At 44.5% G+C, this 17,633-nt stretch overlaps 1 protein-coding gene across 2 annotated transcripts in view; it reads right to left on the bottom strand.

Moving 5' to 3' along the window:
* LOC142572326 (uncharacterized) overlaps nucleotides 1-17,633 on the bottom strand; it is an 85,238-nt gene that overhangs the window by 59,275 nt on the left and 8,330 nt on the right. For both annotated transcript variants that reach the window (XM_075681344.1, XM_075681343.1), the window contains exons 2-7: nucleotides 9,622-9,716; nucleotides 7,054-7,098; nucleotides 4,843-4,890; nucleotides 4,483-4,515; nucleotides 3,529-3,555; nucleotides 2,599-2,742 (exon numbers count right to left, since the gene is read on the bottom strand). In XM_075681344.1, the coding sequence (XP_075537459.1) occupies nucleotides 2,599-2,742; nucleotides 3,529-3,555; nucleotides 4,483-4,515; nucleotides 4,843-4,890; nucleotides 7,054-7,098; nucleotides 9,622-9,716 (392 nt within the window). The remainder of the gene's footprint in view (nucleotides 1-2,598; nucleotides 2,743-3,528; nucleotides 3,556-4,482; nucleotides 4,516-4,842; nucleotides 4,891-7,053; nucleotides 7,099-9,621; nucleotides 9,717-17,633) is intronic.

The raw sequence follows: 17,633 nt of genomic DNA on the forward strand, positions 1-17,633 counted from the left end.
TCTTATATAGTCGTAGGGAGAAGGAATGTAGAGAGAAAGAGAGCCGGTTATAAGTATATGCTTTTTTTTTTTGTTACTGAACGGCTTTTATGGTACTTTTTTTGTAGTGCCCTCTTTTTATATATGAATAGGTTTCCGAACATGTGGTCTGGTTATTGGCTTTAAGTTTAGTTTGGAGCGCGCACTCTTCTCTCTTTGCCTTCGTTTTCCCATGCATCTTGCGCTGTTACGTCCCCCATTAGTAAACTGTGGTCTCCTATGCCCTTCCCTATTTTTAGCTCGTTTTTTTTCTCTCTAAACAAGTCATCTGGCTTCATATGTTTATTTGTATAGCCTGCCTGAGTTGTGATTACTGAAGAACGAGTAAGTTTCCTTTTGTTTTTTGTCCCAATTAGTAGATGTCACAAGTAATGTGGTTGTCTCGATGGCATGTGCTACTCGATATTGCCAGAAATTCTCACTCATTTCTTCATTATTCTGTGCCATTAGGAAAGCAGCGTCCTGGTTTCTTGATTCCAAAATCTGCCCCGAAATGGGGTAAATGAATATGAACAAGAACAGCAACCACGGTAAGCTCGATTTCTATGTTCTAGGCATGCGCTCCAAAAGTGCGTCATCGTGTTACGTCGCGCCACTCTAAGTAACTGTTTATTTTTTGTGGGTACCTCCGTGTACTGCGACTACTTGTACTGTGACTATATTTGCGTGATTTCACCTGTCAAAGTCCACCCTCTTGTTACCTGTATTTACATAGCGCATTTGCTTTAGAGTGCTCGACGTTTGCGTATCTCTACGAAAATCTATTTTTCTTGCACTTGGGAAGAACCTACTGCACAAAGTACACAGCTTAGGCTCCAACGCCTACCTCATAATTCTAAGCCCTTGATTCACAAACGATTCCTCGACGGAAGATTCTCCCCAGAGGACGGCGTCGATGTTCAACTGAAATAGTGACTTCGCTTGGACAAAGCTCCTTGCAAGAGCTGTAATTGCGCAATCAGGTGCCCTCGGCGTACACTCGAAGAAAATGGCGCTTGCAGGAAAGTCCTCACTGCGCGAACAGCGCCGTCCCTATTCAACCGAGAGGCCTTTCACACTGCGGAGCCGAGGGCCCCGTGGCAGAGGGTGAGCGGCGCTGAAATGCATGTCGCCACAGACAGCAGTGTGTTCAGGACCCCAGCCAACTTCCTGTTCTGCATTTTTGACACTCAAGTTAGCCAAGAAGAAAAAAAGAAGTATTTTGTAGCATAGTAAGCTGCAGGCACATATTCTTGATGTGTTCATATATGAGGCACGTGCGCCATGCGTCGAGCTCGATGTATGGGCTTTTTTTTTTTGTTGTTGTACCTAAGAATAAAATTCACTTGTAGAACGATCCAACCCTACAGTGGAACTGGTGCCAGCGGGAGAGTTCTATAAATTTACAGGCTACTGTAACTTGCGTTGTTCCAGAGGGCTTAACCGGAAGTTCTCCGGGAACTCTGTTTGTAAGCACAGAAAGGGTCTACGTTTTTTTTAAATATTTCTGTCCCTCACGGCAACATTTATCCGCTCATACGACAATTTTCGTGGTCAAATCAATCAATCAATCAATCAATCAATCAATCAATCAATCAATCAATCAATCAATCAATAAATCAATCAATCAATCAATCAATCAATCAATCAATCAATCAATCAATCAATCAATCCGCAAACCGTGATGGTTCTGCCCAAATGAAAACTATGTGCGACGGCAGGTAAGCTAAGACAGCAGCGAGACGAAAACTGATGGATGATTTAGTATTGTTATTAACGTGCTGCGCCAGATGCGCAAGAAAAGAAAGAAAGAGGACAGGACAGAGCACGATTAATAATTCACGTATGCACGAACTGGTCCGCAAGAAAATATTGTTGCAGTATTATTAGATCGTTGACGATTTACCCTGAAAAAAAAGAAAGAAAAGGAAATAAACGAATACCAGTCCTATCAAAAACAGCGGGGTTACAAAGAAGGGTGATAGTCCCTTTTCAAAATCTTCTTTAAAATCAGCGTGGTCTTAAATTTGTAATAAATGGTTGCCTTCGACGCCATCGTTATACATCTGTAAACACAACGGGTCTTATATGTACCATGAGCGTTTAAATCTGTTTTTTGCTTTAAATTGTAATGCGGCATATTATGCAGTTATATGAAGTTTCGTTGATCCACTCTTCTACAAAGACTGTGAACTTCTTTGCGCGTGCTCGGAGTCTTTCCAGTACTTTAAGTTGCTTGCCGAACAGTGCCATGAGGCCACTCTATTGTTGTGCTCTACCTTGTGCTCTACCTTGTGCTCTACCTTGTGGCTTCCGTCACTAGTGCACGGACCCCTGCAGGTGCAATCAGGCCTTCACATTGTCTTTAGTGCTTCTACTGATGCCGAGGACACTTGACTGCATAATTATTGGCCAACAATTGGAAGGAGCATTTTTCAAGCGAAGTTATAGCAACTTACAGTATTTTAAGTCTCTATCATGAGGAAACATCAGAGGCCGCTAACAGAATAAGCGCTTTCGTGCGTTGTTATTGAGCGCACAGATCCGTAACGAACCTGCATCAATGTGGACTGTACTTACGAGCAAACACTCCATGCGTGTCGCACTTGTTGGACACGAGCAAGTCTGCCAACCCAGCCAGGGGCTTGGCCTCGGCACTTGGCGATAAGTCGAAAACCTTCTTGACCTTGAAGCGCTTGCACCTGTCTGAGGCCAATGTCACGGCTGCTTAAAGAAAACGAAAGGAACAGAAACGAAAAGAAAAAAGGAAAGGCCAGGTTATGTTCAATACGGAGAACAGAGCGACTTCGGCATGTTTTGCCTCACAATAAAGTAGGGCGAAAATAATTTAAAAAAAAGGCGGGAAGGCACCAAACAAAGTCAAAACTCTAAAGTAGCGCACTGCAAATAATATTAATAATAATAATAATAATAATAATAATAATAATAATAATAATAATAATAATAATAATAATAATAATAATAATAATAATAATAATAAAGAAGGGAATACTGTGCTTTCAGTTAGGAAAGCGAGGATCGCTGAGATTTATTTGTGAAACACGTTGCTATTCTCGTCCCCGTGGCTCGCGGCATTTGAGAAGTGAATGAGAAGGCATTGCACGGGTTAAGCGAGTGGAATGAGGGAGTCCATTTTGTAATAAAAACTACAACAAAGCAGAAGGAAGAGGGAGGGGTCTATGGAGGGAAGATAGTTTTCTTCTTTTCTTAATTCTTTCTTGTTTTTTCTTTATTCCTTTTTCGCGATCGAGTCTTCGTTTTGGTTCTTGGATTACTGGGGGGTGAACGCGGGCGAGGGTTAGCTGTGGGGTAAAGACAGTGGAAGGCTACACCAAATTGTGGATCGATGCCCGCTTTCAGTTCTGTTTGCGGCATAGAAACGACAGCCACGCGATGCATTGGTGGAATTCAAGCAAAAACCTGTACGCAGGGTTCGCGATACCAGAAGCCAATATTGCGTAACGATTCACGAGCACAATGGGCACCCACCTCCTTCGCCGTCCGATCTGTTGGAAACTGAAAGAGAGACGAAAAAGAAGGATAAATTTCGAGTCTTACCTTAGAACTCCTGAATCAATGCCATTTTTTCTTATTTTTTTTTTGCCCGTACCCGCTATGTTGGAGGTATATGTATATATTTAAAACATCTCGTGCGATATAGTGGTCATGCGCCTCATTGTTGCCACTAGCATTGTTGCATTCCTTTCATTTATTTTTCTGACTTTATTCTCCGTTTCTTGTTGCACGTGTAAACGTTTGTGCTACTTTTGTAATGTTACCTTTTATTATGTCACGGGTTCCAAAGGGATATATACGCGTAATTATCAGGCTGTAATATGTTTACAGACACTCTTTCAAACGTGTCAATGCTGAAATGCTAGTGTTTTCTTTCCTTCGCCTATGTTTTCAACATCTGATATGTATTATGTTTCCTCTCTTTACAATTATCGTACAATTGGAGAGTTCAATGGGAGTACGATGGGAGTTCCGTAACACTTACGACATCGCCAAATTAATCAACAGGTAAGCGCTCCTTCTCTTTATTTAGATGCAGAAACATAGACGTTCTTGTGTGCTGTACGTGCAGATTACCTATGTATTATGTACATGTATGTTGCACACATAAATACAAAGTGTTATGTACATACATATGTGGCCCGACACTGTAGCTACTTTCACTATCGTGAAGAAAGGTGCATTATTCATTACACTAACGGTGAAGCACATTAAGTTACTCTACGCTGCTAGAAAAAATTCAGAGCTGTTCAGTCCCACAGCCAAGCATCAATATGTCGTTCAGTGTTAATCAAGCATCAGTTCAGTATCAGTAAGTTCAATATCAATCAGAGCTATTCAGCCCTTCAAATGAACGAATGAATGAACCAAGCAATGAACACATCAAATAATATAACTAATGAGTACGGATGCATATTAATAACTGACCTCGAACCGCCATGCTGCCATCCGCCATGTTTCCTGTGCCACCGAGAAGTACCACGGATGTGAAGAGTGGAAGGGGAGGCGATGCGTAGAGGACATAAAAATGAAGACGGAGAGAGAAATTATTAAAAAAAAAGAACAAAGAAATCCCCGCCTAAATCAAGAGCGCAACCAGAACCGGCGAGTTTACGCTAATTGCTCGCGTAGACACGGATGTATCTCGCCTAATTAAGGTGTCTCCCGCCATCCAGCCCAGCCAGCGCTGCTCATACCACTCGGGCGCGTAAGCGCCAGATGCAAGGCGACCGCTATACAGGATAAAAAAAAAAGGCAACCGGGTATAAAAAGAGACGCGGTGCTTACGGTCGACTTGCACGGTGAGTAGCCTCTGCGGGGACAGCCAGCTTGGCGCTGAAACACACAGACGAGAACCAAGGTAACTTTCCGCACCCTTTACAAAGTTCTCTATTTTGGATTTCTCGCGTGTCTTTTTTTTTTCTTTTTTACTCACAAGACTGCTCGATTTCCAGCCGAGAGCATGCGCGACATGGAGCCCCATCGTGTAAGCGCGAACTTCCCGCGTGCGCCACTCGATTCGCGATGTCCTCAAACTCTTGCTGATAGCTAATGTAGGCGGCACTAACACGAGTTTTACCTCGCTGTGAGCAAGCTGTAGTGCTGACGAGGAGCAAAGTGCCAGCCTGGTGGCACTTGATATCTGCCGCGTATGTTGGGCGACTTCGAGGATGGCCAATATCGCGCCGATAATGTTCGGCAAACGTTGCCTGGCTATACAGACGGCGACGGGTAGCGCTTTAATTAAGACGGCGTCGGGCAGCCAGCCATTCGGAAGTGTCTCCAGTCCGCGGTCGCAACTCCCTGAAGAAGATGCGCGGGTAGCGGCACCTTTTCTCGCGGCTGTTTATTAAATCGAGCTTTCTTGGCTCGTTCGCTAGATTTCCGTTCACTCGACTCGCGCTCCGCTGGCGTTGGCGACGAAAGCCCATCTCCTGCGAGAGTCTCAAAGGCGTATTTAGGAGAATTTTTTTTTTAGAGATTGTTCTTATGAAATACTAGTCGAAAATGTCATCTATAGAACTGTTGTTCATTAATGCTTCGCGTGTAAACTAAACGGCTGAGAAACTCACTGTAAATAAAGGAAACGAGATTTATTACTAGAAAAAAAGATGCTTGTTAGAATCGATGCCTTTGTGAAAATCTTGCGTAGTTTTGTCTGGCAGTACGTGCAGGCACATGATACTCAAAATACTTCTCTTTAATACAATGTGAACACCAAAAACGTTTCAAAAATTTTTCCGTTCATTACGTTCTACTACTACTACTGCTACTACTACATTTTATTTACGTGCCACACAAGAAGAACAGAGCAGAATAATGATGTGAAAAACAGTAGCGTTTTCTTCGTTGTTTTAGTTTTATGTGTTTATGTGACTTCAATACGAAGAGCATACGCGTAGCATAGTAGAAGACATGAGGCGCAGTGAACTGTTTAAGGGACGTAAGGGCGGATGGAAAGGCGGAGGCGGTCAACGTAGGTGTCGAGTGCATTGTCTTAACTATTCATACACCTTCCCTGCGGGATGCCACCGATTAAATGTTGATACACTTGTGTGACATTAACTTTGCTTTTCATCATCAAAAATGGCATTGAAATCGAATAATAAATGTACAAAGCAACGCAGCCCGCGCGGTTCACGGCGATATCATGCTTATACTGATAGACATGACTAGGCTACGATGCATAAAAAACGGCAGCTGCAAGAAAATCCTGCCGTTGCCACTAGCGTATACAGGAGTCAGTACTGCGTCTTTCCATGAACACAATAAAAATTGATACCTCTGTGTGTTCTGTACTTGGCATGCAGATACAACGAAAAAAAGAACAGTAAAGTTTGTTTGCTTTGAGTAACGAATATAAGCACACGAACAACAAAACGCTGCTGCTTTAGTTTCTGGTTTCATCCGCCGGAGTGGCGTGTTTGCTTGGCGCTGCACTGCTTAGCCCGACGGCGCGGGATCCAATGCCAGCCGCGGCAGCCGCGTATCGATAAGGGTGATATATATAAAAAAGAAAAAGACAAACGCCCGTGTGCCACGCATTGAGTGTTCGTTAAAGAACCCCAGGTGGCCAAAATTAATCTGGAGTAGCCCACTACGGCTAGATTCATAATCATGTTGTGTTTTTGGCACGTAAGCCCCAGAATTTATATACAATAATTAATTTATGGTCTCGCTCTCAATATTTCGCACCCAAGAGTCTAATGCGCGTTTACGGGCTGTAATCGATTTCGCGGACATAAGAGTGCGCGTGCGATACTTTTGATGCGCTATGCAGAAAATATAGCTTTACCGCCTTATTGTCGTTGCGGCCGAACGCAGTTTGGGAAAGTACACGCGTCGCTACAGCAAAGTGCCCACTGTGGAAGCTTTAGGACCTAGCGCGACACGAGCATGGTAACTACATGTTCAAAATGGCCTTTAGATATCGCGAGTGGGAGTCGCCGTATTTTTCACGAATGGATGCTGCCAAAGAAATCTGGATGAATACGGTACCTTCCAGGCTGGGGTCGTCCGCCAGACCCACCGTAACAAGAAGCACTGAAAAACAAAACAGCGGGTAAATTAAGCGTTCGTGGATTCATACGTATTCGCGAGAGAGCTGCGCAGAAGTTCGGCAGCTTTCCAATTTATGTTGGAGAACAAGGTAGCATGATAGTATTAGTCATACGCCCACCATCAACATCAACGACTACTACTACTACTGGTACTAGTCCATAATGGTAATGGCGCTAATAAAAGGACTGGTTGGTGCGCTGGCAGTATATGAAGAGACTGCCCTCAGGATAAGAAAAAGGTTGCAAGGACACCAACAGCGCTGACTAACAACCAGGCTTTAATTTTCCATGCATGCCTATATAAAAAAACCGCGTCAAGCATAATACGGTGGTCCTGAGCATTGCGTATGTCTATACTGGCCTGTGTCCTGTACTGAGCTATGTTTTCGTTGCTATGCCACAGCTTCCCGACTCTGGTTTGCTTCCCATTATTTCGCACTAATTCCGCGAAGTTCGTCCTTTCACTTGACTTGAAAATTGTCCCAATAATAACTTCGTACATTTTTTCTACGGAACTTTACTTTTTCTGCTGTAGCAGGCAACAACTTGCATAAGCCCTTCAGGATTTTGATGAAAATAAGCATTCTTTATTATGTAGTAGCTGTAAGATGGTGATTAATGGTGAGATGATTAGTAAGGTGGAGCTGTAATCTAGGTCAACAGAAAGCACTTTTAGTTCAATGACACACACACATACAAAAAAGGAACGCCTTCCAATAAAGCGTGAGCATTCATCTTCTTTGTATTTTTATAAACAGCTTCTGATGTCTCTACGACGAGGGCTCGCCGAAATTGGCTGAATTTCTGAAAACAAAACGAACTTAAGTCAAAGGAAGGCTGAAAACCTCTCCGACGATCCAACAAAGCTCAAAATCTAGCAAATGACGGCTTAACCAACCGATGTCGTTGTGCACCTTGTTCCCTTCGGCGAACCAATTGCCCAAGGCGTCCGTTGACTAGTGCCAGCAAAGTTTGCTTGCCTTAACAAACTCGACGGCCTACACATCGGACTCACAATAATGTTATGGTCTACTTTCCGTCAATTTGTCTGCCAAACTTCAGCGTAAATTTGTGCCATTACGAAACACTGAAGTGTATATCAGAACTACACCAGGCACGAAGTCCTATGCACTAGACGAGCCACCCCTTTAGGGGAACATACCATATCAGCAGGCTTCATCAAGCAGGTTTTACGAAATTTTTTTAAAACCTCTTTGGGCTCCTCTCATCCCAGAGAAAGGCAAGATATTCAGTTATGATCGTCAGCGCGTTATTAACGCGATAGCGTTAAGGAACCCGTGTCTCAGACGTCGGCGTCGGCGTCCCGCATCGGCGTTGGACGTCGTTTCGGCAAAAAGAATTTCGAACTAAATTCCAAACTACGCGTACCCAACCACTTCTCCACCACCAAAGTTGCTCATACCTTGCCTTTCATTCTTTACAAAGCTATTCCTCGAAAATTTGAGAACGGCAGGCCACAAACAAATGTAATAATAAAAAAAATATACACCGACAGCGCATGTCCTTTATGTTAGCTCTTGTCAGACTGAGACATTAAAAGTACGAAGCAATATCAGGAGATAGACTGACGCAACAGGCTGCTTTTCTACCAGAAAGCTCGTCTTCGTGCATAGCGTTGCCCGCCAGCGTTTCCCGGTAAACGTTGCGGTTACATAAGCTACGTTTGCCGGGAAGCATGAAAAGCAGTAAGGTGTCTTTGAACGCTATCGCGATCCACTCTTAAAGGCGAAGCTTAAGCGTCCTCCAAATTTTTGTGTTCGCAAAGTGATTTGCATTTCATTTACATCGCATCTGATGTGCTATGCTGCAGTGACTTTTTTTTATCCGCCTATCGGTTTACACTTTCTTACAATGGGAATAGATTTTTAGGAGCTGTAGGAGCTGTATTATTTTGTGTCTGTTGCCCGTAGTGGAGCCTTTATTTATGAAATTAATGCTTAGTTGACATGACTAGAAATTTAGACGGTTTAAACAATAGATTGTCTGCATGTACGACTAATGTGTCAATAGAAAATACTGTTCTTCAATGGTAACTCCGCGCGCAATGAAAAGAAAAAAAAACCGGAAAAAACCCCTCCTTTGATAACCCCTGCTTTGATTGGGCCTCATTCGGCGCGCCCAAACAATTCTTTCCCTTTTATTTATCTTTCCTTCCATTTCTCCTCATCTTTTCTACCCCTTACCCTTACCTCCATGACTGCTTATAGCAAACCTCAGATTTATTCTGATTAACCTTCTACTGCGACCTCTTTTATTTCGTTTTCCCTTATTTAATATTAAATGTTGAATATTCTTAGAAGATTTAGTGACCAAGCTCATATTGCCAATACGAACCACGCTTCAACAAAATTTAAAACGAAAAGCCCCAATATGTCTAGTGGAACAAGTATTCTCGGTTTTTGGCTACGAAGTCTTCGCAACCGTATCTATGTAAGTGCAGGAAATTATGAGTTAAAAACAAAAAGAAAGAAAAACGTTCACGTACCGTTCTTGGAAGGGCCGCACACGATCGATTTTAGGCTGGCGGGAACGGGTCCAAAATGTGGGCACGCCTCGGATGCCGCGGGGCAGGCATGGTTGCTGCACCAGGAGATGTGAAAATTGTGATGACAGTGCCACGCTCCGTGAGACTCACCCATGTATCTCACTAAAGGAGCGAACCTACCGTAAGCACCAGGGTCCGAATCCACAAAGGTTTTTCGTTTGTAAGTCGTTCTTTCTCATTGGCTATTTTCGCTAATAACACTTCGAACCTGGCGATTGAGAGATACAAGCTTAGATAGCGCAAAAGAGAGGCAGAAGAAAGGGGAAAGGCAGGGAGCTTAACCAAGGGGAAGACCCGGTCTGCTGCGCTACTTCGGGGAGAGAGGGCAGGAGGAGGTAAAGTGGCAGGAAAGCAGGCCTTACTCGTCCATACGGTCCCAATTCCTCATTTCTGTGCCGCGCTTTATGCCGAAACACAGACCGCGGCACTTGAAAGGAAACTATAAATTCTTTCAGCGCAGAATTACACAGCGTATGTTCACCAAAAGAACACTGCGAATGGGGTACGAACCATGGCGCATAATGTTTACATTGGTTGTTCACCTTGGGCCGTAACAACAATTTTTTTGTTAGTAAGTGCTTTACACCATTGGTTGGACACATTCGTTAATATTTGCATCATTGAGAATGTTTAGAATTTTCTGTTCCACACAGTTTCAGCTTGAGTTTTTCTTTTTTTTTTTGTGAAGATGGGCCTTTGTTTGTTATTAAAAAAATTAGTGAGGCTTAATATCCCAAAATGCTAGCTACGAGGAACACCGTAGTGTGGGACTTCCGACTAACTTAAGGCCCCAGGCTCTGTGATCTAAATTCGTTGTTCTCTAGCGTTTTTTTTTAAATTTTTTGCATCTATAGTTCCCACCAGAATGTGGCCGTACGAGCCCGGGATTCAAACACGTGACCTCGGGCTCAGCAACAGAACGCTATAGACACTGAAGCACCTCAGTGGGAGATTTGTCCGCAGAGCTATAGGGTGTTTCACGTAAGTTGAACCAAGAAAGAAAGAAAACAAGGATAGAAAAGGCAGGGAGGTCAACCAGAACAGCATCCGGTTTGCTACCCTGCACTGGGGGTGGGTGAAAGGGGAATAGAAAGAGGAAGAAAGGGAGAGAGTAAGCACTGAGTAAGTGTGGGAGGGACGCCACACACAAGGACACTATACACGGTCTCTTAAGCCCGTGCACTTCAAGTACTGCACTAGTGCACGAATAGCTTTTCGAGCCAGTGACGGGTGTGGCCACGGTCCGAGTATCTTTGACTCGGTGAACGGTCTCGAGTCCAGTCGGCGTAAAGTTGCCCGAAGTTGGACATCGTAGCGAGGGCAGGTACACAAAAGGTGCTCGATGGTCTCCTCGCACCCACAGGAGGCGCACATCGGGCTCTCGGCCATTCCCATACGGTAGGAGTATGCGTTCGTGAACGCCACTCCCAGCCACAAGCGACACAAGGTTGTTTCGCCGCGGGAAAGGCTAGATGGCAGTTGTAGCCGTAGCGTGGGGTCCAGTTTACGTAATCTGCAATTGCTGTTACGTAATGTCATTGCTGATTCACAGTATGGGTTTATAAAAAAATAGGTCCACGGAACAAGCGCTGTTAGTTGTTAAAGACAAAATAATAGATAACATTGAATGTAAAAAATATACGCTCGGTCTATTTTTAGATTTTCGCAAGGCCTTTGATTGCGTGCATCATGATACTCTCCTTAAGAAGCTTTGTGACTACGGGGTTCGCGGTATTGTGCTGAACCTGTTGAAAAGTTACCTGAGTAATAGGTCCCAATATGTACTAACAAATAACATCTCCTTCGATACAGAGACAATAATGCATGGTGTCCCGCAGGGATAAATACTAGGGCCTTTATTATTCATTACATATATCAATGATCTAGCCGATATATTTAATTCTCCAGATCTGGTAATGTACGCTGACGACACAAATCTTTTCTTTTCCTCCCGCTCATTACCCACCCTCCAAAGTATGGTTAACACTTATTTACTGAAGCTTCGTGATTGGTTACACGTAAATAAGCTTAGTTTAAATAAAAATAAAACAAAATATATTCTTTTCAAGCCGATCAACACCGTGGAACGCTATTCTATACAGATTTATTATGATAATACAAAAATCAGTCAGGTTTCTTCTCAAAAATTCCTCGTTGTGTGGCTTAATGAAAATCTCTCTTGGTCTGTTCATATCACAAAACTTGCTTCTGAACTAAGCAAAATTGTTGGTCTGCTCTTTAAGATTTCTAAACTCTTGCCTGTTTAGTTAAAGGTGTCCATGTATAACGCACTGTTTTTCTCAAAACTGTCATATTGCAATCTTGTATGGGGTACGACTACGTCTTCAAATTACCATAAACTACTACTGCTACAAAAAGAGCCTTCCGTGCTATTGAGGACTATTGCGGCGCACCACATAAATTACGTACAGAACCCTTGTTTGTTGAACCTAGCATACTACAAGCTGAACAAGCGTATTATCTACGGCTGTTGCAATACATTCATAGAAACAGTTTGTACTCTATTGCTGACAGTACTATAAATTACAACCTTCGTGAGGTAAAACTACGTGTACCGCGAACACGCACGAATTATGGTGAACAAAAGCTAAATTTTCAAGTACCCAACACCCTCAACAAATTTCCCTTTAGAGATGATTTCTTTTTATCTAAAACTGTGTTCAAAAAAAAGGAAACGACGTTTGATTGAAGGCGAAATTCAAATGTACGAAAATGTATCTACCGTTTGTTTATACGCATTTTTACTCTATTTTTGTTGCGGACAAGTGCTGCAGCTGCATGTTTTCGTGTCTTAATTCACCAGTCATGTACGCAATGTATTTGTACGTGTATAACTTTCAGTGCTTGCATATTACCTTGCACATGTTTGCATTTTTCCCGAATTAAGTTTCACTGTGCGCATTGTAGCGACGTTCTGACATATTTGTCGCGCCTTCTATGTACATTTTTTGTTTTGTATTGATATTGTTACTGCCAACTGCATGGGTACCGGGGCCTCGTCAGGCCTTACCGCCTTTTGTCCCGGTCCCCTCCTTTCCTTGAAAAGAAGAATAACCTTCACTTCACTTCACTTCCCTTCAAAGCACTTGAAATCCAGAGATCTTGTGACTTCTTGCGTGCAAGTAGGCGAAGTTCTCTGGCAGCGTCCGACCTCGCCAAAGGTGTTGGACGCGTCTTGGTATCTTCGTGGGCACACCGGGCAGCCTTGTCAGGATTTAAGAAGTGGTTAGCGGATTCACTTTAGTGCCAAGTGCGTTTGGTTGCGTTGTAGAGGGGATTCAGCAACGACCGATCCATTTTTTTTTTGTGGCAACGTATACATGCTGCGTGGTGATCTTTGTCGATGTTTAAAAAACGCCTTCTAAATATGAAATAAAACCACGTGGATGCGCTGTTCGCTATCGTATTGCGGCGCTCTTGACTGCGCTTCGTGCGAAAGAAATGTGCGCTCGGACCGTGGCGAAGCGAGCGGCCGCGGCTCGAGGCATCGGCTTCACAGTGCGTCAGCATCTTTGACGGTGGCACACGGAAAGGAAGCGCCGTCGTCCCGACAAGCGATGGGCTCGACGCACGCTTGAGAGCGCTGCAATACGATAGCATACGGACGCAGTCAGGGCTTTCTTTTGCTTACTTTGCAAGCTTCCTATAAAGGCCGAAAAATATCCCCACGCAGCACGTACGTTCCCACAAAAAATAGGATCGATCGTTTCTGAACCCCCTTTACAACGCGACGAAACGCACTTGGCGATAAAGTGAATATTAAATAATTTGTGTAATTTATCTTAATTAACTAATTAAGCCCAATATAGAAACATACTCTAAAGAGCGCCACATGACGGCAGACCATACGTCACTGGTTTCATTCAGCTGCGGGTAACCACTTTTTATTGCTGTAGCAATTATATGGACACTCCAGGCATTTCTGCCGTCGCCGTCGCCGTGAGGTTCCGTATGAGGGAAAGCGTGTGAGGGTGAGCCGGCGAACGCGGTTCAATCTCGCGTGCGCGAGCGAGGAACGCCGCCCGGATGCGTGCCCTCCCCTGTGGCGCGCGAGGCAACGGGTGTCAGGCGAGGGAGGAGGGGCGTTCTTCTCCGGCGGCTGCCAGGGTGTCTCGAGGTCCTCCTCGCCCGCCGCTCCGTACAGAGTGGAGACATTGCGGTGTCTATTGCGGCATTGGACACGCGAATCGCCGACGCCGTAGTAGACGCCTTTGGCGGAGGCCATAGGGACGCCTTGCCGGCGCTTGTGAAAGCGATCTGCGACGTTGCCAGAGTGCGCGTCCGCGGGGGCCTCATCTTCAAAGCGATCTGCGATATTTTCAGAGCGCGCGTATAGTGCCGGTAGCTTCGTATGAGCTGTGCTTTCGACGTTTCGTTCGAGTTGAAGCGACAGATGCACGGAGGTCAATTGGCTCGCGGCTACTGCCGAGATTCCTAACTCTTGGGTTAGGAATCGGTTAGGTTTCTTGGGTATTTATGTTTCCTAGTAGAACACTGGGAGTGTTAGCCAGCTCCATCACTCACAGACCTTGTCGGCGGACGTGGAACGTACTTTCTGCCGCAGGCGTCACGAGAACGTCATCTTTTTGGGTGAAGGCAACCGGTCAATAAACCAACACATGCTACCTGAAGGCATAAATGTTGCCGGATTCGAAACCGTCGTTATGTAATAAACGAGAAGAAAGGGGGTTAACCGAGGGCCCCGATTCTTATTACTCATATCATAAGAAGCCAGCAAACACTGACACCAAGGACAACATAGGGGAAATTACTTGTGCGTAATAAACGAAATAAAGAAACGATAAATTAATGGAAAAGTGGATGAAAAAACAACTTGCCGCAGGCGGGGAACAATCCAACAACCTTTCATTTCCATTAATTTATCGTTTCTTCATTTAATTTATTACGCACAAGTAATTTCCCCTATATTGTCCTTGGTGTCAGTGCTTGTTGGCTTCTTATGATATGACTAACAAAAATCGGGCCCCTGGGTTAACTCCCTTTCTCCTCGTTTAACCCTTGCACAGAATGCTAAAGCTCGCGCTTGAGTGGCCATATGGCCAATTTTTTTTCAAACATGAACCCATGCTTCTCTGCGGTGCACATATTTCGAGTTTCGAATAGTTTTACAGGGCAGCTTTTGATTTCTTTCCTGTTAGCTTCTCGATCACTTCCAATGCTATATGACAGCACGTTACAATGCTAACTTTCCGTATGGCCAGGATGAACCAAACTTTTCTTTTTACACATATAAGTGCAACTTAACTGAGAAACGACATTTCATAGCTCTCTTAACGTACTCTCAAGAAGCGAGCGAGCGAGCGAGCGAACGAACGAACGAACGAACGAACGAACGAACGAACGAACGAACGAACGAACGAACGAACGAACGAACGAACGAACGAACGAACGAACGAACGAACGAGCGAGCGAGCGAGCGAGCGAACGAACGAACGAACGAATTACTGGATGAGTAACTAAATCAACAATTTTGCAAACGACGCCGCTCTAACAAGCAGGTCTGATTTACAGCACGTGTTTCGTTTCCTTGCTCATACGAACATTCTTTCTATATCGTCTAGTGTTTAAAACTGCACGGCCACTGAGGTCGCGCTTCAATGTAGTATCAAAAAAGAGGGAAGACATTGAAGAACCTGGATCAGAAAGAACGAAAGAGGCGAAATGAAACGAAAAACGAAGCTTTCGCTGCAGTAAGCTCTCTAGATTGAAGCGGCAGCTTTTTGTAAGATAGGAAATATATTGAAAGGGGGAACAAAAAGGCGGTTTAGACCCGGATTCAACTGCTACGTGCATTTCCATTCTCTTACGTTAATTTTATTTTTATGATAGTTTTTGATATTCGTATCTTTCAGCGAAAGTCGGAGTTCCTCGGCGAGACGTCGCCGGCGTGTGTGTCCCCCGAGGCCGGAGCCAACAGCCACGGACCGGGGCCAGCGCAGTGTGCGGTTGAATTTCGCCGACGCAAGTGCGGGGTGGACGCTGCCGCTGCTCGCTGATAAGAGGGCGCCGCCGTACGCCGTGCGACCGCAGTCGCGTTCGCTCGCAGCGGACTTGCGTTGTGTGACTGCGAAGCAGTCGAGAACATTTCGTAACGTGGCAAAGGACCGTGGAACGAGACCCTGGCCCCTCCAATGTTTGGTGCCGTAGAGGCGAAAAAATAAAGGGTGAACGGGGTGCGGTGGGGTGGGGTGGGGTGGGGGGCGGCAACAGTTTCTGGACCCGTAATTACATTCGCAACTATAGTTAGTGGCTTTGAAAGGACAGCTTTTATTGCTGTGAAGTCTCTTTTCATTCTTCTTTATGATTAAGGGACAGGGTTCTCGAAATATTAGGATGGTATGATGCAGTGACTCGCGTTCGTTGATGGTTAATGTGTCTTCTTTCTTTTTTCTCGCTCTTGTAGTACATGTGCTTGTACGTGTGCTTGCGTGTAATCATAGTTATTATTATAATATTTTCGTCTTGATTTATTCATTATTTTAGAACGAAATTGCATTTTCCACGCAAGCGAAATGTAGTGGACGGAGGTGTAGTGCTTCCAATCTCTTCAGTTGGACTCCATTTTACCGTATTTGTCTGTGTAGTTACGGTATTGCAAGTCAAAACTGTACCTACCTACGTAGTAGTGGTATCGCAAGTGAGAACAGGTAAATAAAGAAAAAAATGAGCTCGAGGTCTCTGAGTTTCGCTTTACCTCAATCCTTACCACAATTATTATTACTTTTTAAATTCCATCTATTATTTGTGCCAAGCTGACTACTCTATTACCGATTACTTTATCGCTTTATTTCATTGAAGACAGGTTTTCGTTCGTATTTTCATTTATATGTTTTGTTATCGTAATATCATACTGTTCTCGGCCTAACCCCGACAGTTAACTTGTAGCATTGTTGAAAGAATCATCATCACCATCATCATAATCGTCATCTGCCCTCCGTTTCGCATCGCGGCTAGCGCTTACATATTGTGCATAAATGTGCACCACTTCTTATTCCCTTCTAACTAGCAATAATAGAGCCCTACCCAGCCTCCGCTCCTCCCCCTCCCACACACCTTTCTTTTTGTTCGGTTGTCGGCTATCAAGTTCTCTTGGATAGCGTGGCACCTGCGGGTGCTTTTGTCGACTGTCACACTTTGTGGGCGACCGTCTTACAGTCGGTATTGGCACTGCGGCGCGTCCAGTTAGCGAAGCATTCGACGGGCTGAGAACATGTGGCACTGTGCGCGAGGTGTTGATGCGATCAGCACTCGACCGGAAACGGCGGTGCTTGCGTAGATTCCGTCTTTTCTGCCTCCACCGGCGCTGGCAACAGGTATCGTTTTACACTGCGGTGGCGATGCCGACCGACTCGTGCACGTGGAGATAAACGGCTTTCTCGAGAAAAGAAGGCGAAGAAAGTTCACTTCGAGCGAAGAATAAGAAGAACGAGCGACTCAGAGACGAGGATTCACTTCGGAAAGGCTTTCCTTGCGTTCAGTGATAAAAAAGAAAACTGAAAAGATAACGGGCCATTTTTTTTTCTCTAGGCATATAGCTTCGGGCTGCGAAGTGAAAAGGGAAAAGGTGTTCTCGTTTGATCGGTGATGGATGTTTCTTACGAAGCGACGTAATGTTAGTTGCCAAAACAAAAGTATAGAAGGCGGACAGAATGTCACGAAAACTGTTTATCTTATGTCACGAAAGAAATTCCGAAAGTTGGTCATGCATACGAAACATAGCTCTTGCATTACGCCCCTTCTCGCTGCCCGTTAGCGCGTAAAGCGAGGCAGTATTGGGATGGAAAGAAAAATGCAGACACAAACAGCAAGTCTGGTGTATTCGGAGTCTCGGCGCGCTGTCTTGCCGGCAAACGCCGGCAGCTGAGCTGAAGAAGTGAAATTACTTAGGCATAAGCCGCTGCGTAAGGCGT

Source organism: Dermacentor variabilis, chromosome 2 (assembly GCF_050947875.1).
Source record: "Dermacentor variabilis isolate Ectoservices chromosome 2, ASM5094787v1, whole genome shotgun sequence".
Taxonomy (NCBI): domain Eukaryota; kingdom Metazoa; phylum Arthropoda; class Arachnida; order Ixodida; family Ixodidae; genus Dermacentor; species Dermacentor variabilis.